Source organism: Balaenoptera musculus, chromosome 1 (genome assembly GCF_009873245.2).
Source record: "Balaenoptera musculus isolate JJ_BM4_2016_0621 chromosome 1, mBalMus1.pri.v3, whole genome shotgun sequence".
NCBI lineage: Eukaryota > Metazoa > Chordata > Mammalia > Artiodactyla > Balaenopteridae > Balaenoptera > Balaenoptera musculus.
This window is the reverse complement of record NC_045785.1, coordinates 107,149,049-107,174,470: the sequence shown is the minus strand read 5'-3', so window position 1 is coordinate 107,174,470 and position 25,422 is coordinate 107,149,049. Positions and strand designations below refer to the sequence as shown.

General features: G+C 40.9%; 1 protein-coding gene and 1 long non-coding RNA gene across 4 annotated transcripts; one reads left to right on the top strand and one right to left on the bottom strand.

The window, feature by feature from the left end:
* Window positions 1–1,162: 1,162 nt before the first annotated feature.
* Window positions 1,163–25,355, bottom strand: LOC118898357. Of its 3 annotated transcripts, none has more exons than XR_005020680.1 (4): window positions 25,255–25,355; window positions 18,701–18,787; window positions 15,555–15,797; window positions 1,163–1,396 (listed from the first exon to the last, which is right to left on the bottom strand). It is a non-coding gene; the product is annotated as an uncharacterized LOC118898357 (long non-coding RNA). The 3 variants fall into 3 exon arrangements; XR_005020681.1 differs by having other exon boundaries at window positions 1,166–1,396; window positions 15,644–15,797; XR_005020679.1 differs by lacking the exon at window positions 1,163–1,396 and having other exon boundaries at window positions 15,426–15,797.
* LOC118898353 (heterogeneous nuclear ribonucleoprotein A1-like) lies at window positions 21,989–23,230 on the top strand. The gene is given in 2 exon segments (XM_036858640.1): window positions 21,989–22,360; window positions 22,362–23,230. Coding segments are annotated over 2 exon segments (882 nt in total). The 5' UTR covers window positions 21,989–22,025; the 3' UTR covers window positions 22,909–23,230.
* Window positions 25,356–25,422: the final 67 nt, after the last annotated feature.

The following is a 25,422-nucleotide window of genomic DNA, read 5'->3' as shown; positions in this document are numbered from 1 at the left end:
ACGGGTCCCCTTCCACTGCTGCAGTCTCTGCCCAGCTGGTTCTTTTTTTTAAGCCTAATTTATTTATTTTTTATTTTATTTTTTTTATTATTATTTTTTGGCCGTGCCGCGTGACCTGAAGGATCTTAGTTCCCCAACCAGAGACGGAACCCATGCCCCCTGCAGTGGAAGCGCAGAATCTTAACCACTAGACCTCCAGGGAAGTCGTTTCCCCCAACCCCGCCCCGCCCCGCTGGTTCTTTTTAAGGCCCCTCCCTTTGTGATTTAGCTCTAATGATTCCCCAGGGAGGAATCTCTGCAGGTTTACCATCACTACCTACTCACCTCCTTCCCCACAAAAGCATCCTCTGAAGACTGGCATTCCATGCCTGAGAGTAAAGAATACTGGTGAGCTGATGAGAAGAGCTGCTTTACACTTTTAGGTTTTATACGCATTTTGGGCTAATGAGAATTAATGTAATCTAAATTCACAAATTCATCTAAATTTGTGACAGAGGCACTACACTGTCACAAATTACTATTTAACCAGTAATTATCTTGTCTATAAAATGACAGAGAAAATGCACTGAAATGGGAATGCCATTGCCATGTTGTATTCTGTTAATGATAGTGAAAGCTGGTTCAACCCTCTGGAAAATCATCCAACAAGAGCCTTTAATATGGAGTACCCTTTAACCCAGTAATTCTGGGAATCTATCCTAAGAAAATAATTTAGAACACATAAAACCTTTATGCACCGGCTTCCCTGGTGGCGCAGTGGTTGAGAATCTGCCTGCCAATGCAGGGGACACGGGTTCGAGCCCTGGTCTGGGAAGATCCCACATGCCGCGGAGCGACTAAGCCCGTGAGCCACAACTACTGAGCCTGCGCATCTGGAGCCTGTGCTCCGCAACAAGAGAGGCCGCGACGGTGAGAGGCCTGCGCACCGCGATGAAGAGTGGCCCCCACCTGCCGCAACTGGAGAAAAGCCCTCGCACAGAAACGAAGACCCAACACAGCCAAAAATTAAAAAAAAACAAAAAAACAAAAAAAACCCTTTATGCACAAAATGTTTATTATAGCATTATTTATGCTAGTGAAAAACTAGAAAAAAACTGGAAACAATAATAATCGTTTAAGAGGTAAGTAAATTATGATACACTCAAAGGTTGGAATAGTTACTTAAGATTGTAATCACCGGTCTCCAAAGGTGGTGGCCAATATGCATGATTTCTTTTTTCTTTCTACATAAATATTTACCTATTCTATAAGAAGTGAGAATAGTTTTGAATTTGGAAAAAATAATCTTTATTATCTAAAAAAGATAGAGTTCAGATTAAATAATCTCTAAGGTTGGGTTCTTTGGAAGCAGATGTTGAGATGGAGTTTGGTATAAGATGTTTTAGGGGTATCAGCACTGTAAAGAAAGGGAGAGGAAGAAGGATTAAGCAGAGGAAGACATTAAACTGTAGTAAAGACCTGAGAAAATCTTAGCCACCTCAGTAGGAAGTTAAGAGCAAGCAATGCCCACAAGAGTGTCCCACATTGGGTCAAAATGGCCTGACCTTTATTCTCTCAACCCTCTCAATCACCAAATGCAGGCTGCATGCAGAAGGGCATGACCTCTCTGTTGATCACACTCCCTGCAGGTGGGCAGTAAGGCTTTCCTGGAAGAGAGATCTAGGTGCTGTATTTCCATTTATATTACATCCCTCCTAGGTCCAAGTTACTATGCTCCATTTTTATATGCTTATTTATTGAACAAACATATTAAAAACAATAATGCAATCTTACATAGCACTTTTATAATGCTTTCACATATGGCATGCTTCCCTAATTTACAGTACTGAACCAAGAAGACTCTGAGGGATGTTTTTTTTTTTTTTAATTAATTAATTAATTAATTTATTTATTTATTTATGGCTGTGTTGGGTCTTCGTTTCTGTGCGAGGGCTTTCTCCAGTTGCGGCAAGTGGGGGCCACTCTTCATCACGGTGCGCGGGCCTCTCATTATCGCGGCCTCTCCTGTTGCGGCGCACAGGCTCCAGACGCGCAGGCTCAGTAATTGTGGCTCACGGGCCTAGCTGCTCCGCGGCATGTGGGATCTTCCCAGACCAGGGCTCGAACCCGTGTCCCCTGCATTAGCAGGCAGACTCTCAACCACTGCGCCACCAGGGAAGCCCAGGGATGTTTTTTAAAAGCACCCCCTCACAGCTTTTTCAGGACAATTGCTTTCACCGTACTTCAACAAGACCATTTCATCTAATGTTAGTGCTTCCTCTTCTAAACACATCTCTCTCCCCCTACCAGGAACCCTTCTGCTTTTCCCTGTTGGATAGCTATTGCTCTAATACTGGCAAAAGTCCCTTCACTCATTGTGACATACTACCCCAACCTCTTCTTCAGGTACCTTCCTCTCTTTTTCCTACAACCTAACTGTCACCGGCTAAAGTTAGAAAATGACCAATACATTATGCACACATGCTCTAATGACTAATGACAAAGCACTGTTCTTCCACATACACTCACATTTCAAACATGATCACCAGATATCACACCAAAAGCACACACAACAAAAGAAAAAAATTAGACTTCAAAATTTATAACTTTTGTGTATCAAAGGACACTATCAACAAAGTGAAAAAGATAACCTACAGAATGAGAGGAAATATTTGCAAAGCATATACCTGATAAGGGACTGATATGCAGAATATATAAAGAACTCCTACAAGTCAACAACAAAAAACTCAGTTCAAAAATGAGCTTTTTGTTTTTGTTTTTGTTAGTTTAGTTTTTATTGTTTGTTTTCCTTTTTAGGTTCGTTTGTTTGGTTGCTCTCTTCTTTTTTATTTTCTTTTTTTTGTGTATGTGTGTTTCTTTGTGTGTTTTTGTCTGTTTGGCTTTGCTTTTACCATGTGTCTTGGGGGTTTGTTTGTTCATTTTCTTTCTTTCTTCTTTTTTTTCTTTTCTTCCATGCTGTGTGGCTTACAGGGTCTTGGTGCTCTGGCCACGGGTCAGGCCTCAGCCTCTGAGGTGGGAGAGCTGAGTCCAGGACATTGGACTGCCAGAGAACTGCTAGCGCCAGGGAATACTAATCAGCAAGAGCTCTTCCAGAGTTCTCCGTCTCAACACCAAGACCCGGCTCCACCCAATGGCCAGCAGGCTCCAGTGCTGGATGCCTCATGCCAAACAACTAGCAAGACAGGAACACAACCCCACCCATTAGCAGATAGCCTGCCTCACAGACACCCCAAAAAACACCACCTGATGTAGCCCTACCCATCAGAGGGACAAGATCCAGCTCCACCCACCAGAACTCAGGCACCAGTGCCCCCTACTAGGAAGCCTACACAAGCCACTGGAACAACCTCACCCAGTGGGGTCAGTCACCAGAAGTAAGAGGAACTGAGACCCTGCAGCCTGCAGAAAGGAAACCTCAAACACAATAAGTTAAACAAAATGAGAAGACAGAGAAATATGCTACAGATGAAGGAGCAAGGTAAAAACCCACAAGAGCAAACAAATGAAGAGGAAATAGGCAATCTACCTGAAAAAGAATTCAGAGTAATGATAGTAAAGATGATCCAAAATCTCAGAAACAAGCAGCACAGGGAGATCAGCTTGGTGCTTTGTGACCACCTAGAGGGGTGGGATAGGGAGGGTGGGAGGGAGACGCAGAGGGAGGAGATATGGGGATATACGTATATGTATAGCTGATTCACTTTGTTATAAAGCATAAACTAACACACCATTGTAAAGCAATTATACTCCAATAAAGATGTTAAAACAAACAAACACACAAACAAAATCTCGGAAACAGAATGGAGAAAATACAAGAAACATTTAACAAGGACCTAGAAGAACTAAAGAAGAAACAAGCAGTGATGAACGACACAATAACTGAAATTAAAAATACTCTAGAAGGAATCAATAGCAGAATAACTGAGGCAGAAGAAGGGATAAGTGAACTGGAAGATAGAATGGGGGAAATAACTGCCACAGAGCAGAATAAAGAAAAAAGAATGAAAAGAATTGAGGACAGTCTCAGAGACCTCTGGGACAACATTAAATGTATCAACATTCAAATTATAGGGGTCCCAGAAAAAGGAGGGGAAGAGAAAGGGTCTGAAAAAATATTTGAAGAGATTATAGTTGAAAACTTCCCTCACATGGGAAAGAAAATAGTCAATCAAGTCCAAGAAATGCAGAGAGTCCCATACAGGGTAAACCCAAGATGAAACATGCCGAGATACATATTACTCAAACTATCAAAAATTAAATACAAAGAAAAAGCAGCAAGGGAAAATCAACAAATAACTTACAAGGGAATCCCCATAAGGTTATCAGCTGATTTTTCAGCAGGAACTCTGCAGGCCAGAAGGGAGTGGCAGGATATATTTAAAATAATGAAAGGGAAAGAGCTACAACCAAGATTACTCTTCCCAGCAAGCATCTCATTCAGATTCAATGGAGAAATCAAAAACTTCACAGACAAGCAAAAGCTAAGAGAATTCAGCACCACCAAACCAGCTCTACAACAAATGCTAAAGGAACTTCTCTAAGTGGGAAACACAAGAGAAGGAAAAGACCTACAAAAACAAACCCAACACAATTAAGAAAATGGTAATAGGAGCAGACATATCGATAATTACCTTAAATGTGAATGGATTAAATGCTCCAACCAAAAGACACAGACTGGCTGAATGGATACAAAAACAAGACCCATATATATGCTGTTTACAAGAGACCCACTTCAGACCTAAGGACACGTACAAAGTGAGGGGATGGAAAAAGATATTCCATGCAAATGGAAATCAAAAGAAAGCTGGAGTAGCAATATTCATATAAGATAAAATAGACTTTAAAATAAAGACTGTTACAAGTGACAAGGAAGGACACTACATAATGATCAAGGGATCAATCCAAGAAGAAGATATAACAATTATAAATATATATGCACCCAACATAGGAATACCTCAATACATAAGGCAAATACTAACAGCCATAAAAGGGGAAATCGACAGTAACACAATAGTGAGGGACTTTAACACCTCACTAACACCAATGGACAGATCATCCAGACAGAAAATTAATAAGGAAACAGAAGCTTTAAATGACACAATAGACCAGATGGATTTAATTGATATTTATAGGACATTCCATCTGAAGCAGCAGAATACTTTCCTTCCAAGTGCACATGGAACATTCTCCTGGATAGATCACATATTGGGTCACAAATCAAGCCTTGGTAAATTTAAGAAAATTGAAATCATATCAAGCATCTTTCCCAATCACAATGTTATGAGATTAGAAATCAATTATAGGAAAAAAACTGTAAAAAAAAAAACACATGGAGGCTAAACAATACGCTACTGAATAACCAAGAGATCACTGAAGAAATCAAAGAGGAAATCAAAAAATACCTAGAGACAAAAGGCAACGAAAACAGGACGTTCCAAAACCTATGGGATGCAGCAAAAGCAGTTTTAAGAAGGAAGTTTATAGCAATTCAATCTCACCTCAAGAAACAAGAAAAATCTCAAATAAACAATCTAACCTTACACCTAAAGGAACTAGAGAAAGAAGAACAACAAAAAAAAACCCCCAAAGTTAGCAGAAGGAAAGAAATCATAAAGATCAGAGCAGAAATAAATGAAATAGAAACAAAAAAAAAAACAATAGCAAAGATCAATAAAACTAAAAGCTGGTCCTTTGAGAAGAGAAACAAAATTGATAAACCTTTAGTCAAACCCATCAAGAAAAAGAGGGAGAGGACTCAAATCAGTAAAATTAGAAATGAAAAATGAGAAGTTACAATGGACACTGCAGAAATACAAAGATCATAAGAGACTACTACAAGCAACTCTATGCCAATAAAATGGACAACCTGGAAGAAATGGACAAATTCTTAGAAAGGTATAACCTTCCAAGACTGAACCAGGAAGAAATAGAAAATATGAACAGACCAATCACAAGTAATGAAATTGAAACTGTGATTAAAACTCTTCCAACAAACAAAAGTCCAGGACCAGATGGCTTCACAGGTGAAGTCTATCAAACATTTAGAGAAGAGCTAACACCCATCCTTCTCAAACTCTTCCAAAAATTGCAGAGGAAGGCACACTCCCAAACTCATTCTATGAGGCCACCATCACCCTGATACCAAAACCAGACAAAGATACTACAAAAAAAGAAAATTACAGACCAATATCACTGATGAATATAGATGCAAAAATCCTCAACAAAATACTAGCAAACAGAATCCAACAACACATTAAAAGGATCATACACCATGATCAAGTGGGATTTATCCCAGGGATGCAAGGATTCTTCAATATATGCAAATCAATCAATGTGATACACCATATTAACAAATTGAAGAATAAAAACCATATGATCATCTCAATAGATGCAGAAAAAGCTTTTGACAAAATTCAACACCCATTTATGATAAAAACTCTCCAGAAAGTGGGCATAGAGGGAATCTACCTCAACATAATAAAGACCATATATGACAAACCCACAGCAAACATCATTTTCAATGGTGAAAAACTGAAAGCATTTCCTCTAAGATCAGGAACAAGACAAGGATGTCCACTCTCACCACTATTATTCAACATAGTTTTGGAAGTCCTAGCCACGGCAATCAGAGAAGAAAAAGAAATAAAAAGAATACAAATTGGAAAAGAAGAAGTAAAACTGTCATTGTTTGCAGATGACATGATACTATATATAGAGAATCCTAAAAATGCCACCAGAAAACTACTAGAGCTAATCAATGAATTTGGTAAAGTTGCAGGATACAAAATTAATGCACAGAAATCTCTTCCATTCCTATACACTGATGATGAAAAATCTGAAAGAGAAATTAAGGAAACACTCCCATCTACCACTGCAACAAAAAGAATAAAATACCTAGGAATAAACCTACATAGGGAGAAAAAAGACCTGTATGCAGAAAACTATAAAACACTGATGAAAGAAATTAAAGATGATACCAACAGATGGAGAGATATACCATGTTCTTGGATTGGAAGAGTCAATATTGTGAAAATGACTATACTACCCAAAGCAATCTACAGATTCAATGCAATCCCTATCAAATTACCAATGTTATTTTTTACAGAACTACAACAAAAAATCTTAAAATTTGTATGGAGACACAAAAGACTCCGAGTATACAAAGCAGTCTTGAGGGAAAAAAACGGAGCTGGAGGAATCAGACTCCCTGACTTCAGACTATACTACAAAGCTACAGTAATCAAGACAATATGGTACTGGCACAAAAACAGAAACATAGACCAATGGAACAAGATAGAAAGCCCAGAGATAAACCCACACACTTATGGTCAACTAATCTATGACAAAGGAGGCAAGGATATACAATGGAGAAAGGACAGTCTCTTCAATAAGTGGTGCTGGGAAAACTGGACAGCTACATGTAAAAGAATGAAATTAGAACACTCCTTAACACCATACACAATAATAAACTCAAAATGGATTCGAGACCTAAATGTAAGACTGGACACTATAAAACTCTTAGAGGAAAACATAGCAAGAACACTCTTTGACATAAATCACAGCAAGATCTTTTTTGATAAAATTCCTAGAGTAATGGAAATAAAAATAAAAATAAGCAAATGGGACCTAACGAAACTAAAAAGCTTTTGCACAGCAAAGGAAACCATAAGCAAGACGAAAAGACAACCCTCAGAATGGGAGAAAATATTTGCAAACGAATCAACGGACAAAGGATTAATCTCCAAAATATATAAACAGCTCATGCAGCTCAATATTAAAGAAACAAACAACCCAATCCAAAAATGGGCAGAAGACCTAAATAGTCATTTCTCCAAAGAAGACATACAGATGGCCAAGAAGCACATGAAAAGCTGCTCAACATCACTAATTATTAGAGAAATGCAAATCAAAACTACAATAAGGTATCACCTCACACCAGTTAGAATGGGCATCATCAGAAAATCTACAAACAACAAATGCTGGAGAGGGTGTGGAGAAAAGGGAACCCTCTTGCACTGTTGGTGGGAATGTAAACTGATACAGCCACTATGGAGAACAGTATGGAGGTTCCTTAAAAAACGAAAAATAGAATTACCATATGATCCAGCAATCCCACTACTGGGCATATACCCAGAGAAAACCATAATTCAAAAAGACACACACTGGGCTTCCCTGGTGGCGCAGTGGTTGAGAATCTACCTGCCGATGCAGGGGACACAGGTTCAAGCCATGGTCTGGGAAGATCGCACATGCCACGGAGCAACTGGGCCCGTGAGCCACAACTACTGAGCCTGCGCGACTGGAGCCTGTGCTCCGCAACAAGAGAGGCTGCGATGGTGAGAGGCCCGCGCACTGCGATGAAGAGTGGCCCCCGCTTGCCACAACTAGAGAAAGCCCTCGCACAGAAATGAAGACCCAACACAGCCAAAAAATAAATAAATAAATAAATAAATAAATAATTCCTATTTGAATTTCTCCCTCCTCCATTTGAATAATAATTCTCTATTAAAAAAAAAAAAAAAGACACACGTACCCCAATGTTCATTGCAGCACTATTTACAATAGCCAGGTCATGGAAGCAACCTAAATGCCCATCGACAGACGAATGGATAAAGAAGATGTGGCACATATATACAATGGAATATTACTCAGCCATAGAAAGGAACGAAATTGGGTTATTTGTTGAGATGTGGATGGATCTAGAGACTGTCATACAGAGTGAAGTAAGTCAGAAAGAGAAAAACAAATATTGTATATTAATGCATGTATGTGGAACCTAGAAAAATGGTACAGATGAACCGGTTTGCAGGGCAGAAGTTGAGACACAGATGTAGAGAACAAATGTATGGACACCAAGGGGGGAAAGCCATGGGGGGGTTGGGATTGTGGTGTGATGAATTGGGCGATAGGGATTGACATGTATACACTGATGTGTATAAAATTGATGACTAATAAGAACCTGCTGTATAAAAAAATAAATAAAATTTAAAAATTTTAAAAAAGAGAAAAACAAATATCGTATATTAACACATATATGTGGAATCTAGAAAAATGGTACAGATGAACCTGTTTGCAAGGCAGAAATAGAGACACAGACGTAGAGAACAAATGTATTGATACCAAAGGAGGGAAAAGTGGGGTGGAATGAATTGGGAGATTGGGATTGACGTATATACAGTAATATGGATAAAATAGATAGCTAATGAGAACCTGCTGTATAGCACAGGGAACTCTACTTAGTGCTCTGTGGTGACCTAAATGGGAAGGAAATCCAAAAAAGAGGGGATATATGTATACATATGGCTGATTCACTTTGCTGTACAGTAGAAACTAACAACATTGCAAAACAACTGTACCTCAATAAAAGTTAAAAACAAAAAAAAACCCAAAATGAGCTTTTTGACTTAAATACAAATTTCTCCAAAGAAGATATACAAATGGCCAAAAAGCATATGAAAAGATAATCGCTATCATTGGGGAAATACAAACCCAAACCACAGTGAGATTCTGCTTCACCTTATTAGGATGGCTATTATAAAAAAACAAAAAGAAAACAGAAAGCAAATGTTGACAAGGATTTGGAGGAATTGGTACTCTTCTGCATTCCTGGTGGGAATGTAAAATTGTGCAGCTGCTATGGGAAATATTATGGTGATTTCTCAAAATATTAAACACAGTATTACCATATGATTTAGCAATTCACTTCTGGATGTCTACCCAAAAGGACTGAAAGAAGGGATTCGAATAGATATTTGCACACCCATGTTCATAGCAGTATTGTTCACAATAGCCCCCAAAATGGAAATAACACAAATGTCTATCAACGGATGAAGTGGTAATATACATACAGTGGAATATTATTCAACCTTAAAAAGGAAGGAAATTCTGATATGTGCTACAACATGGATTAACCTTGAAGACATTATGCTAGGAGAAATAAGTCAGATGCTAAAGACCACATATTGTATGACTTCATTTATATGAAATGTCCAGAAATGGCAAATCCATAAAGACAGAAAGTAGGTAAGTGGTCGCCAGGGGCTGGCGGAGGGGGAATTGAGACGGACTGCTCAGGAGTGTGAGGTTTCTTTTGAGGGTGATGAATATGCTCTGGAATTACAAGGTGGTGATGGTTGCACAACCTTGTGAACATACTAGAAATCACTGAATTGTATACTTTAAAAGCATGAACTTCATGATATGTAAATTATAGCTCAATTTTTAAAAAAATTCAAGTAGTTCCAACTTCATGAAGACTTCCCTGAGCCTCCTGATTAGTTAACTACTCCCTCCTACGCACAACCTTTAGATCACACCTTTATTGTAGACTTATGTAACTTTTTGTAATATACCATCTCCCCTGCTGATTATGAGTGCTTCTAGACAGGACTATGTCTTGTCTGTGCCTGTATCCTCAACTGGCCACAGTGCTTAAAACTCAGGACGGTAGATAGAGGTTGAATTGGAAAGATTATCGACTTTACCATACACAGCAATATCGAGCAATCCATTTCTTGGATATAATAAATATTATGTACATACTGTGTGTAAGACTTTAGTGATATAAAAACAAAGATGCATAGTGTCTACCTTAGAGGAACTTACAAATTTTTGGTGGAGATAATTATACTTAAGGAACTACAATACAAGGCAGAAAATAAGTACCATCTGAATGGCATAATGATCCACACCTAAGAGTTTGGCAAAGTAGAAAATTACTACCTTGGGGCTGATGAGGAAGATTTTGTGGAGGTAGAGGCATGAAAGTGACCTTTAGGGATGTAACAAAATTTTAAAATAAAAGCTTCAGCTGAGGCACATTCCAGAGCTATGTGTTGGACCAAAACATAGATGGTAAAAAGGGGAGAAGGGAGAGGCAGGTAACTCTCAAATGGTCACGCACATTGACGGCATAAAGGGATGCTGATAGGAAGCTTTTTGAAATGGATTTCTTTGGAAAGAACTACTGTGTACGAAGAATTCTACCCTCCTCACTAAGGGTGAACGAGGAGGAGAAGGGATATCCGCTCCTTACCTCAAACCAAAGGACAGGACTTTGAGGGAACCATCTGCGGAGCTTAATGTGTGTCTCCTACAGTTTGAGGGACACAGGTCTGCTGACTGGCTCACACTGGAGAAATCAAAATCTTGAGGGCTGAGGTGTGGGGAGGTAGCTACACTCCCAGAGTCTGTCTGGGTGAATGGTGTTTCCTATGGACCAAATGAGATCCCTGAGGGAAAGGGAATTGGCATGGTTATGCTTAGCCCCTGGTCAAAATGGCCTCCTGCGGGGGTGAAAGCTGGAAATGAACTGCTGCTGGGCACGTAGATGCTGCAGAAGTGGGGAAAGGGAAGGTCTCTGAGGAACCCATGAAAGTCCCTCAAGAGGGAAATTGGCTTCAAACATCTGCAAGGTCCAGCGAGCACCAGCTAGACCACTTCCACAGCACCAATCAACCAGGAATTCTATGAATCCACGAAGTCCCCTCCCCAGGCTCCAGCCCCTAAAGGGCCAAAAACAAGTTTGTAAGATGGGAGAAGAGAAGAAGGAGCATGAGAGGAGGAAAGAGAGAAGCCAAGAGCCCTTCTCTCCCTGATCTTCAAATTTCAGACTTCTAGCCTGCACCCAGCTGAAGCTGGAGGAGAGGAGACACTTCAACTGTAAGTTGAAGTTACAACAATTCTCATCTCGGACTCCCATTTAAATGCCTGGTTGACATTTTGTGCCTTAAAATGTGACAGTACTGTTATTACCTCTGAGGGACAACCTTTGTCTTTTCTAAATGTAAGAGAGAAATGGCCCCTTGGTGCAGACTTAAAAAGATAGTAGGAGACAAAAATGAATTTGCTTTAAGATTCCATTCTACCAGTTGTGCTCGTTCCACGTAATCTTTACAGGTAAAAATTGAAGAAGGGGCCTCCAGCAAAGGAATAGAGGTGACTGGATCCAAGCTCTACTTGGAAAAGGAAACATAGATAAACATATCCATCCCTGGGAGGGGGATACAGGAGGGCAGCTGGGACTGTAGACAAGGGGCTGACAGGAAGGGCCTCCAGCGCCAAGCTAAACAGTCATTTAAATACTGGATGAAATTTCAGGAGGTTTTGGTACTTATTTCACATATTAAGTACGCGAGATCAGTAAAACTAAGTATTTAATACATTTCAAATATAAAAACTCATAAGCATAAATGCAAATATACTGAAATATATTAAACATATCATTTTAATATAAAAATAAAATATTGCTTAAAGGAAATTCTACATAAAATAGTTTAATTAGGGTTTAAAATGAAGTAAAATTACAATTGTTTTTAAAGTGATATTAGTCTATCAACGATATCATCATTGAGCTGTGAAAAACTTTCCAGTTGCTAAAAAATTCTGAATGTACGCTGGTTAAGGGAATGATAAGGAGATAGTTATAAGATGTTCTTAAATATCAGTATTTTCTCTAGTCCCTTATCTTCAAACAACCCTATCTCTTGGTTAATTAGTTTGAGGAGATTTTTTGGGGGGGGGCAATATTTTCTTTTTTTGCAGGGACAATATTTGTTTGTAACAAGCTGTTTTTGTTTGTTTGCTTCAAAGAAAGTATTTCTCACTTGTCTTCATCTTCCTGTCTCATCTTACATAAATGGAGATTCTAATGTGGACACCATATTAATACCAATAGTGTTCTGCTCCTATTCCATTTGTTGGAAATCTTTGTAATAGATAAGAACTATTCTTGCATTAGAAGCTTTGCTTTGGTGGTTGTTACTTTCTTCTTTTGCTTAAGGATTATGGAAGTATAGAAGATGGCTTTCTAAACAAGCTCACTTATATCTGATTCAAGATTTTAATGAAGCATGTCTCTGGTATGTTTCAAGACATAAATGATTCAGATTTTTTAAACTCCAAAATAACTGTATCACACCAACAGAAATGCCAGTATTCCAGGACTTTAAAACAGCATGGAAGACCAGAGTGGTGGACCATTAAACATTGATACTGTAAATCATTCTTCCGTGGGCAATGTGGAGCCAATAGAGACGTTTAAACAAGGAAACGACAAAGATGTATAGACACAGACGTGACCGGTAAGAGTTGTAGAGAGTATTAAGCCCACCTCCTTCTGCCAAAAGGTCAGCAACTTCAGCTTGAGTCACTGACAATCACATAGGAAGTTGATTAATGAGGGGAAAAAGGCTGGGAGAGAGGCATGCAAACATCTGTTGTTTCCCCCTCATCATCCAGTCACCCTTTTCTGGTAAAAACAGTTCCAAGTCTCCTTTAAAGAACTACCTGTACCCCTTTAGCTCATGTGGGTGGGTGTGAACCCCTTGAACTCCAGAGATGGTTGGAAATGATTTCTTATAACTTATAAAACACGTCTCATCTTGCAAATGACCGAGGCCCAGGATTTGTTTATATGGGGGGAAATCTTTGTTTCTAGATATACTGAGTGGTAAAGAGATAGAACTACTATAGCCATCGTGTGACCCAGGGAGGAGCTAGGAGTCACCAGATAAAGTTTCACGGAAAAGGCAAAAGAGTGAGAGATGGAGCTGGAGGCTTCAAAAGAACCAGAAACCATTATTATCTGAGCTTCTACCCAGCTAAGCCTTCTGAAGTTTTCAATTACACGGGCTAATTAATTCCTTTTCTTTTTTCATATTAAGCCAGCTTGAGTCAGTTTTCTGCCATTTGCAACAAAGTTCTAAATGATATTCAGGAAAAAAAAGCCATCAATCAGGACTGAGGTGATGGTAGGAAGAAAGACTTACCGGTGAGAAGTCATGAAGGAAAAACAGTTTCAATCTCCCATGCTACCATGTTACATGGTATCATCCATGCAAAATGTCACACAAATTACTACCCCTTCCCCAATGAGTTTAGCAGTATAGTATCTGTGGCTCATAGTGTAGGCTCAGGTGTCAGACAGACATGGGTCCACATTCAGACTACCTAGACTCTGCCCTTAAGATCTGTGCATCCTTGGACAAGTTACTTAACTTCTGTTCTCTAACCTCAGTTTCTTTCTCTATGAAATGGTGATAGGACCTTCCACTTAAGTTACTAGGAGGATTAAATAACACACTGCATGAGAAAGATTTAGCATAATGCTAGGTATAATGTTATTGATAGTTTCTCTTTTCCAAGCTTGCTGGAGGTTATCACTGGGGAAAAATTTTGTTGGAAGTGAAACTACCAATGTTACCTGCCTCCATGTTTATCTTTACCTCCTTTCCCATCTTAATGGAAAGAGGTGACCCTTAATGAAAGAGGATTTCAGGCTCTCTCTGCCTAAGACTGATCTTAGTTGGAGAGGTGACACATCTCCTGTCCAAGACTGATCCTTCCTCCTTTCTTCTTTATCACAACTCCCATTTCCTTAGAGATTTTGCCCCATCAATGATACTTCTTTGTGTTAATTGTCCCCGCCCCACCCTGCAGCTGGCAATTTTCTCCCGTTTTGTAAAAAACTCTCCCAGAATAAAATAATCCCCTCCTATCAGTAGTTCTCAGTGTGATCTGAAGAACTCCTATATCAGAATCACCTGGGGACCAGCTAAGCCTCTGGTTACCTCACCATCACCCTCTCTCCCGTGTATGCTGCGGATATTTCACTTTCCCATGTTCCTCAAATCTTCAAGAAGTACCAAACCTAACCCCCCACCCCACTGATTTTTGCAGAAGAAAAGAAACTATCCCCCCTAAAACCCCTCTAATTCCCACACTATAAATGTAACCCCTCTAATTCCCACACTATAAATGTAACTCCACTTATGCCTATTCTTTCTTCTTTCCCACCTGTCAACATTGCCAATATGTACCTTCTCCTTCTGAGGCTAATGACTTTTGCATTTATTTCTCATCTTTTCCTACCCTCTTAAGCACTTCACTCGATTATCCTGTCTCTTGTATTTTCAGCCTCTCCCTATCTATAGCCTTCTTTCTATCAACATTTAAACATACATAGAAACTTCTCCCATCTACAAAAGACAGTTCTCCCTTAACTTCCTGAATCAAACACCTCCCGATACTGTACTTGTTCACCTCCTCTTCTCAGCTAAACTTCTTGAAGATGTCTACACTTACTTCCCACTCACTACCCACTTCTATTTAATTTTCACCCCACTATTTCACTGAAACCGCTCTCACTTTAGCGACCAAAGAATATTTTGTCAAATCCAGGAGACACTTGCTCTGTCCATCACTTGACCTCTCAGTTCCATTTGACACTGCTGTCCATTCCCTTCTTCTTCGAACCTTTCTTCTCTTGGCTTCCTTGATACCTAAGTCTTTTCTATCTCTGCCACTCCTTATCATTCTCCTTCTCAGGCCTCTCTTTCTCTGCCCTTCCCTTAAATGGTGGTGTTCCCTACATTACTGAGCAAGGGCTCGTTGCCTGATGCGCATAGAAGCCAGTACTATGGCACTGATTTTTGAGAAAAGAAAGAACTTTATCACGAGGTCGACTGACAAAGAGACAGGAGGCAAGGTTCTCAAACCCGTCTCCTCAACCCAGAGTCTGGGGTGAAATTTAAGGGGTTAGTGGAATTTCAAACCTGGATGGTGATTGGTTAGTCTTGAATTAGTCCATATGAGCTACTCATGCTGCTGGAAGCCAGCTTTTCCTTATTGAAGGACTTCTCACTTTGTCAAGGGCTCTGGTGGCAAGATTTCTATTCTTTGAGTTCTGTAGACTGAAGATTCTTGGTTCCAAGGTCATCCTGGAGACACAGGTTCCTGTCTTGCACATGCACAGTGCTAACTCTGTAAAATGACTCCAGCTTTGATTAATCAACAACCTGTTTTAAGGAAGTAAAACAGTTTAAGCCGGTGCTCTTTCAGTTTGATTAATCAACAACCTATTTAAAGAGACAAAAACAGTTGAACCTGGTTGATGTTTTACGTGCTATTTCAATTCCCCCCTTTTTCTTTGTACATTCTTCAGTCTTGAGGCAAATAGGGCAATGACCATTCTAGCTGTTCCTGCTGATTGGGGGTGTGATTTTTATAACAGGGAGGAAATTGTTTTACATCTAATTATAAATATTTGCAAATTCTAGCTTGAACTCTTGTCTTGAGCAATCATCATGTGAGTGGGGGAGGCCTTTTTAAATACACATGATAGATAATAAGTACAAAATCTGATGAGTGAAAGGATTAACCCTAAGATACAAAGAAGTATGATGCCTAACTTTAACAGTCCTTCAGAAACAGACTTTACTCCTTTGGGAATCCATGCAAACATGTTATAGTATCTAATTCTTCCACAATATGAGCTACTCATGCTGCATGATCATTTTCAAAACTGTAATAATACTTTGTCTTAAGGAAGGGTTTCCCATATAACATTTCATAAGGGCTCATTTGGAGCTTGCTTCTAGGGGCTACTTTTACCCTAAGCAGGGCAACTGGTAAGACCTTATCCCAAGTTAAGTTGGTTTCTTGACATATTTTGGTGATTGTCTTTTTTAAGGTAGGATTCATCTTTTCAGTCTTTCCCGTAGACTGAGGTCTCCATGAAGCATGTAACTTTCACTGTATTCCCAGGGTCTGAGACACCCCTTGAGTTATCTTGGCTATGAAATCTCCTCCATTGCCAATTTGAATAGAAAGAGGCAACCCAAAAGGAGGGATGATTTCTTTTAGTAGGCCTTTGTTACCTCGGAAGCTTTCTCTGTTCAGCATAGAAATGCTTCGACCCATCCTGTGAAGGTGTCCACAAATATGAGCAAATGTCTATTATTTCCCATGGTTCTTGGCATAACAGTAAAGTCTACTTACCAATCATCTCCTGGTTTTGTCCCTCAGGCTTGCACCCCTTTTATTATCAGGCATGGCCTGGTTTTAGGATTGTTTCTGATGCAGATCAGGCAATTTTGTATTACTTTTTGGATGGTCCTTTGAATTTGCGAACCAATAATAAACATTTGTAGCCAATGATAGGTTGCATCCCTCCCATAATGGGCTCCTAGATGTAGATGAGTAATAATTCTTTCCATTAAATGCTCAGGTGTAAGCACTAGTCCCTATTCATTATAAATCCAGCCTTATTTGGTTGTTTGGTACCGATTACCATCTAAGTCTTCCGAGAGTCATCGTGAAATCCCCATTAGTCTGCTCTCTCTAGATCCATTTCCATTTCTGACTGCCTGTTTTATAGCCCGATCAGCCAAATTATTTCCTTTAGCTATATAACTATCAGTCTTTTGGTGGCCCAGGCAATGTACTATGGCTACTTCTTTCAGCATTATAACAGAGTCTAATATGGCCAGTATCTCCTCTCCGTGTTTCTTTCCTTCCTGATATTAGACCTCTCTCTCCACGTGGCCCCATGGGCATGCACTACAGAGAAGGCATACTTAGAATCAGTATAAATGGTAACCTTGGGGACTTCCCTTGTGGTCCAGTGGTTAAGACTCCGTGCTTCCACTGCAGGGGGCATGGGTTCAATCCCTGGTCAGGGAACTAAGATCCCACATGCAACATGGCGTGGCCAAAAAAAAAAAAAAAAAAAAAAAAAAAAGCAAAAACTCTATTAAAAATAAATAAATAAATGGTTACCTTTTCCTTAGCTCCAAGGTGCAGGGCTCTCACGAGGGCTATGAGCTCTGCCTTTTGGGCAGATGTACCTGGAGGAGGGCTTCTGCTTCTAGGACTTCCTGATGAGTTACTACTGCATACCCAGCCTTTCGAAGTCCCCAGTCCATGAAGCTGCTCCCATCCATAAACATTTCCACATCTGGCTTTTCTAAAGGCTGATCAGTCAGGTCAGGTCTGCTAGAATAGACTTCTTCAGTTTTTTTATGGTATGGAATGCCTTATGGCATTCCGGAGTGCCGCTTAATGGTCCATTGTCATTTCCTCTAAGAGCCTCATATAGGAGTTTGGCCGTGTGTCCAAAGTTAGGAATCCAAATATGACAAAACCCAGCCATTCCTAAGAATCCTTGCAATTGCCTTCTGGTGGTGGGTACAACCACCCTAGCTAATGCTTCCCTTCGATCCAGCAGTCAGTTTCTTTGTCTTTCTGATAACTCAAATCCTAGATATTTTACAGTTGGTTGAGAAATTTGCACTTTTCCCTTGGACTTTATATCCCTGGTCTGCCAAAAATTTTAAGTGAGGATTGTATTTTGGTCTGAAGCTTCCTTACTTTTACTAGCATCCACATATTGAAGTAACGTTCCCTCATTTAATTGGAGGTCCCTTAAGTCCTTGGCTAAGGCTTCCCTGAAGATGGTGGGAGCATTCTTAAATCCTTGTGGGAGTGCCATCCAACAATATTGTTGTTTTATATTAGTCTCTGGATCATCCCATTCAAAGGCAGACAGTTCCTGGGACTCAGGACTTGGGGATATGCAATAAAAGGCATCTTTTACATCCAGAATTGTAAAACAGCAAAAGTCTCCAGATAAAGCTGTATAAGGATTTGGCACACTGAATGTATCCTCTACAATTTGGTTAATGGCTCCCAAATCCTGCACAAAACGATAATCTTTTGTCCCAGGTTTTCATACTGGCAGGATTGGAGTGTTATATGGGGAACGACAAGGTCAGATTAATTGGGATTTAAGACAGGTGGTCAGCAGAGGCTTTATACCTTCTTTCGCATGCCTCTTTAAAGGGCACTGCTTTAAATTTAGAGCCTTGGTGCCTGGACAGAGTTCTGCTACTATTGGGTCAGCCCAAACATATGCTCTTACCTTTTGTAGAATTTCTTCAGGGACTTCTGGTTGAGGCTCGTCTCCCAGGTGTAATAGTGCAGCTTGGAGGGTGCAGGCTTGCTTTTTCTGCTGAGAAAGTCATTTAATTTTGTTAGTAGACCTTGCCTCAACAAGGGAGTAGGGCATTCAGGCACATATGGAAAGCTGTGCTTTAAATACGCTTTTTTCCAATTATACAGATCAGAGATAGAAAAGGAGGAGGGCACATATACAGATCCCCTGGGTTGACCTTGGTCATTTAGACCTGTGGGAACTTGTCTCCATGGATATTGCCCTGCCTGAGGCACAGTACCCCCTGGGTCAAATTGAGTACCCTCGCGGGTATGGGGAGGGGAGACCCTGTTGACTCTCTGGTAAGGAAGGGTACAGGGCTGGGGCCAGACCTGGGGCTCTAGGAGGATTGCCGGTGGAAGCCTCAGAGGGGTTTCCCCCTTCATAAGGCGGGGGAATGGCGGGAGGCACCAAAGGAGGAGCCAAATGTAGTTAAGTCGAGATCATCACTGGGCTCTGACTCAGGGAAAACAGGTTTTTTCTGAGGGTCTTCCTCTGAACCATAACTTTACATATCTTCTGCAAATTCTTATTCTGATATAGAGACTCAGGTTTCGCTGCTGAACAAAATAACTTAGAAAAACCAGTCAAGGTCAAACGTCGTGAGCCCACTACTTGTACCTGCCTACTTGAAGAAAGTTGATGACCACAGTGCAAGGCAGAGCTGATGGTAGCACAGCCAAGGGTTCTCCATCTGGGAGTTCCTCCTCTCAAGAAAAACCAGCCCTTCGTGAAGTCTGAGTTTTGCAGCTGGCTGACCAGATTTCCTTCACTATATTGCTCAAAATTGTGTGTGTGTGTGTGTGTGTGATACACACACACACACACACACACACACACACTTAAAAGCAGTTCAATGCTAGCTCCTTGATAGTCTGGCTCTTCCAAAAGAGGGTTAAAATTCTCCATGAAGAAAAACTAAAATGTGTCTAATTGTAAAAGACTCCTCCCTTGCAAGAAACAGGGATAAAGCTGATTTTGTCCCATTTCTCCTCTCTTTTGCAAACCAAGTCTAATTGTAAAATAGTCTTACAATTAGAAGACCCATTCTTGGGCCATTTTCCCCTGACCCCAGCTGATACTGGGCCAGGCAGTGTTACAAAAGAATATCATTTTCTTCTTTTTCATAACTCCAGTATACCATACACAGTAGGAAGTCAAATAGAACACCAAGAACATAATACATTAAAAATTACAGAATAAAAGCACATCGTTAAAAGAACCATATTGTTATCAGAAAGGACAGGTACAAACAGAACAAAGCACAAACTTACTGACAGAGATCTACACCCAGATGATTCTAGTTATTATCTGCATTAGAAACATTATCTCCATCTTCAAAATACTTCAATCTTCTCAGGCCATTCTCTAGATGTATTTAAGAGCTATTTTCACAAAAATGTTATCAAGTTTTGCTTGTGTTTTGGAAGATTTTTTGCTTTATTTTACAGTTGGATAAATGTAGGCCAAGTTTGACTACTGTATTTATTTAAACTGCAAGTAATTATATATTGTAAAATCACTGTTTGTCCTGTTACTACCTTAACAATCTCAACCTTCCTAAAATATCTATTTGTCTAATAACGTTGCCCCACTTGTTTGTTTCTCTTTAATCTGTCTTTCGTCAAATCACTCTAAAGACACAAAGCTTTGCTTTTTAATCCATGCTGACCTCCCATTTGGAAATTGATGATTTCTCCTAGCTCCCATTTCACTGATTTTACTCCTTATATTTCCTAATTACTTTTACTGTGCTTACTCTATTCCTTAGACTGATTGATATGATCATGTTTTTCTTTCTTTTTTCCCCCCTTCCTGTTAAATTAGCAGGGGTACTGTTAACATTCCCCATTTTGGAAGTGTTTTTTCCTCAGGATAACCAGAGCAAAATGACAGGCAGCAGATTCAGCAAAGCTTTGCTGCAGTCATCCAATAGTTAACCCTATTGGCCAATTCCTCACAAATAAAACAGTCACCGACAAACATAGACAGAGAAATCCAAAGACTGCAGACTCTAACCCAGGGTTTTGGACTCTAATCCTCTGAGTACTTCAGCAGCTGTAACCTTTTATATTGGCTCCCTTAGGGTGGGGCTTGAACCCACAAACCTGACTTGCCTCCGGAAATGTTGCCACCAGAGCCTTTTACAAAGTGAGAAGTCCTTCAATAAGAAAAACCTGGCTTCCAGCAGCATGAGTAGCTCATATGGACTAATTCAAGACTAGCCAATCAGCTTCCAGGTTTGAAATTTCTCTAACCCCTTAAACTTTGCCCCGACGACAGATCAAGGACACAAGTTTGAGAGCCTTGCCTCCCGCCTCCTTATCAGTCGACCTCAAGATAAAGCTCTTTTCTCAAAAGCCAGTGCCATAGTATTGGCCTCTATGCGGGTTGCGCAGCGAGCCCTTGCTCCGTAACACTCAGAGTCCTGCCCTAGCCCCCTGTTTCTCTCCTACTCGACTCACTCACCCTGGGAATCTTAACCGCTCCTACTGTTTCAATTAATAAGTATGCGTGGAGGAGTTCCACCTATATATTTCTACGCCAAATTTATCCTGAGTTCCAGATCCATGAAATCTAGAGGGCATTTGTACTTACATGCCTCACAGGTAACCTCATGATGTACATATTCAAAATTAACTTGCTACTTTCTGCTCAACCTCCTTCCGGGTAAAAGGCATCCTCTGCAAGTTGCCCGACCTAGGAACTAAGAAGTCATCCTTGACGCCGTCCTCCCTCTCACTCTCTGTTGTTAACTCTCCCTCCTAAAGGTTTCACACCTGGAAGCCTGCAACAGCCTGACCTTTCTCCAGTTTTGCCCCCTTCCAATCCAGGGTGATATCCTGGAGGAAAAGATCACAGTTACACTAGCTATTAGGTTCTAAATATTTGCTGTGGTTAAGTTTAAAATTAAGCTCCAAGCTTCCTATCAGCCAAGGCAAAAATGAAGGAAAAGTAATCTTCATACGTTTTAATGTTTGTTCTAATGCTAACACTAAAACAAATTTCTCAAGAGGCGATTTATATAGGGAGCAATAAGCGATGTAATGAACAATGCCCTCAACAACATTCCTACGATATATTCTATAATTTCATTCCGCAAGTATTTATGGAGTACTTATGACTCAAGCACTGTGTTCACTACTGGAGATAAAACAGTGAATGTGAGATACGTTCGGTAGATTACTCCTTTCTGCCCGTGGACGCCGCCGAGTAAGCATCGTTGACGTCTCCCCCCACCTCCACTGCCGTCATGTCTAAGTCAGAGTCACCCAAAGAGCCCAAACAGCTGCGGAAGCTCTTCATCGGAGGTTTGAGCTTTGAAACAACCGATGAGAGTCTGAGGAGCCATTTTGAGCAGTGGGGAACGCTCACAGATTGTGTGGTAATGAGGGATCCAAACACCAAGCGCTCCAGAGGCTTCGGGTTTGTCACATATGCCATTGCAGAGGAGGTGGATATGGCCATGAATGCAAGGCCACACAAGGTGGATGGAAGAGTTGTGGAACCAAAGAGGGCTGTCTCAAGAGAAGATTCTCAAAGACCTGGTGCCCACTTAACTGTGAAAAAGATTTTTGTTGGTGGCATTAGACACTGAAGAACATCACCTAAGAGATTATTTTGAACAGTACGGGAAAATTGAAGTGATTGAAATCAAGACTGATCGAGGCAGTGGCAAAAAGAGAGGCTTTGCTTTCGTAAGCTTTGATGACCATGACTCTGTAGACAAGATTGTCATTCAGAAATACCACACTGTGAATGGCCACAACTGTGAAGTAAGGAAAGCCCTACCAAAGCAAGAGATGCCTAGTGCCTCATCCAGCCAAAGAGGTCGAAGTGGTTCTGGAAACTTTGGTGGTGGTCGGGGAGGTGGTTTTGGTGGGAATGACAACTTTGGTCGTGGAGGAAACTTCAGTGGTCGAGGAAGCAATTTTGGAGGTGGTGGAAGCTACAATGATTTTGGCAGTTACAACAATCAATCTTCAAATTTTGGACCCATGAAAGGAGGAAACTTTGGAGGCAGAAGTTCTGGCCTTTATGGTGGTGGAGGCCAGTACTTTGCCAAACCACAAAATCAAGGTGGCTATGGCGGTTCCAGCAGCAGCAATAGCTATGGCAGTGGCAGAAGGTTTTGATTACTGCCAGGAAACAAAGCTTAGCAGGAGAAGAGAGCCAGAGAAGTGACAGGGAAGCTACAGGTTACAACAGATTTGTGAACTCAGCCAAGCACAGTGGTGGCAGGGCCTAGCTGCTACAAAGAAGACATGTTTTAGACAATACTCATGTGTATGGGCAAAAAAACTCGAGGACTGTATTTGTGACTAACTGTATAACAGGTTATTTTAGTTTCTGTTCTGTGGAAAGTGTAAAGCATTCCAACAAAGAGTTTTAATGTAGATTTTTTTTTTTTTTTGCACCCATGCTGTTGATTGCTAAATGTAATAGTCTGATCATGATGCTGAATAAAAGTGTCTTTTTTAAAAACAAAAAAAACAAAACAAAAACAGTGAATGTGGTTGTTCCTTGTCTCATAATTCAAACCAAGTTTTGGCATAATATTAAAGCCAACCCTCTGAGGACAATTTGGTGGGAAGAGGGCTTATTTCCCAAGCCAAACCTGCCTGATGATAAAGCCAAGGTCACAATATCAGTTGCTCAGTCCCCCATGACCTACCACCCCCCCCCCCTTGCCACTCTGCAGCCCCAGAGCATGATTTCAGGATTTCTAGCCTTTCTTTTAAACTGCAATTTACTAACACTACCAGCACCACCGTACATAACACACCAAATATTTACAGGGCTTCCCAAGTGTTGTCTCACATGTGCTGACAAACAGTGCCACATGGAATCTGTCATTTTCCAACCTCACTTGCTCTGGCTTCCTGCAGAGATCTGTTGCAAAGCCAGCCACAGCACTACCCCTCACCTCAACTACACACGGCACCCTGGCAGCACAGGCTTATCCAGGTCAAAGGTGCTGCTCATGATGCCTGACAGGTCTGTGCTGAGGTTGCCAGGGTAAGGGTGTGGACTAGGGTGGCCTGTCCATTATGCAGAAGGGAATGGCGTCCAGATGCCAACATTACATTGCCTTGAAGCTGCTCTGATGTGCTAGCACAACCAGGACTGCTGAAGCTGCTCAAACACCAGGGCCCTTCTGCACTAAAGTTATACCATGTTTTCACTCAACTGCTGAGAACAGCTTTCCCCACTGAGGTTACATTTCGTTACACAGGTTCCGAAGCTGAGTTGTCTGGTGCTCCTGATACCTTACTTCAGCTAGAAAAACAGCTTTCAGTTTTTAATAGTATCAGGACACACAGTAAGACTCTGAGAAGTGAGTCCATGGGCTAGGCCAGGGGGAAAACTGTGACAATGTGCAGTGTTCCAAACTGACCCTTCCCGACAGTAGGACATTCAGACTTTTCTAGCTTGGTGAACTAGTTTAGACTCAGGTCAGGAGCCATACTCCATAAGCATGTTGCCCTCACATCTTGCCCAGTTTGATTCAATGATAGAATTTAGAATGATAAAAGAATTGGTTGGATGGTGTTAAAAAGAAAACCACAGGCCCAAAGTGGCATCACTAGTGCTAAAGCCCATGATACCAAACCTAGATTTATTATCTAGGTTTAGTACCCATGTCTAATTGCAGTTTCTGCCTCCCCCAGAAATGTAATGTTAATGGACCAGTATGGAATTTTCTGGTTAAGCACCAGTAAGGTAACCTGTCACGTGGTCCCTCTCCATCAACCCCCATTCCCACCCCCAGAAGAGGCAATCTGCATGATAAAACCCTTGCGGGCCCCCTTCCCAGAAGGGGAACCCTTCTTTTCTTTTTTTAGTACCTTCTTGCCCCACCCTCCTTCTGCCTATTAAAAGCCTTCCATTTTGTACAACCACTCCCAGCATTCTTCTAGTTGCTAGACGGGATGCTGCCCAATTCATGAATAGTTGAATAAAGCCAATTAGATCTGCAAATTGACTGCTGAATTTGGTTTTTTTTTAATGTCAACATATTCCGACTCTCCTCACAACTTGACCTTTGCCTTGAGATGGACACAGATGGTTTCACTGTGCTCTGTTGCAAAGATCTGGAATAGTGGTTTGGGGCCGCTGTACATTCATGAGAAACCAGACCAGCAGGTGGTTGAGGCTTAGCTAAGGTGCTTAGTCACTGGGACATCTGCACGCAGAGCCTGGATTTTCCCACAGGAAATATTCTGGATGTAAATAAACACATCAATGAGCTTGAAGTTCTATACGTTTGCAACGATTTAAGCCTCTTTAAACATAGAAGGGAAATAGCAAATGAAAATTAAATATAAAGCGCCTAATGCCGCCCTTCGCAAACGGTACGTGGCTCTTAATTCAGGAACCCCAACTTCCAGGACTTCAAGGAAGTCTTCTACACTCAGTAGACCCAAAATAAATCGGCTTCACTACCCAATTCTATCTACCCCTGTCTTCATGTCTCTTACCCAATCAGCTTGGCAAACTAGCGGATTCACTCCTACACACGCTGGCCGCCAGTTCTCGTGACTTCCAACCTGCCGTCCTGAGGGGCTAGGCCCACTGCCGGGGGCGGGGTAATACCTCCCGGGGAGGGCCCGCTGCGCGCCGCCTTGTGGGAGTTGTAGTTCTCGCAA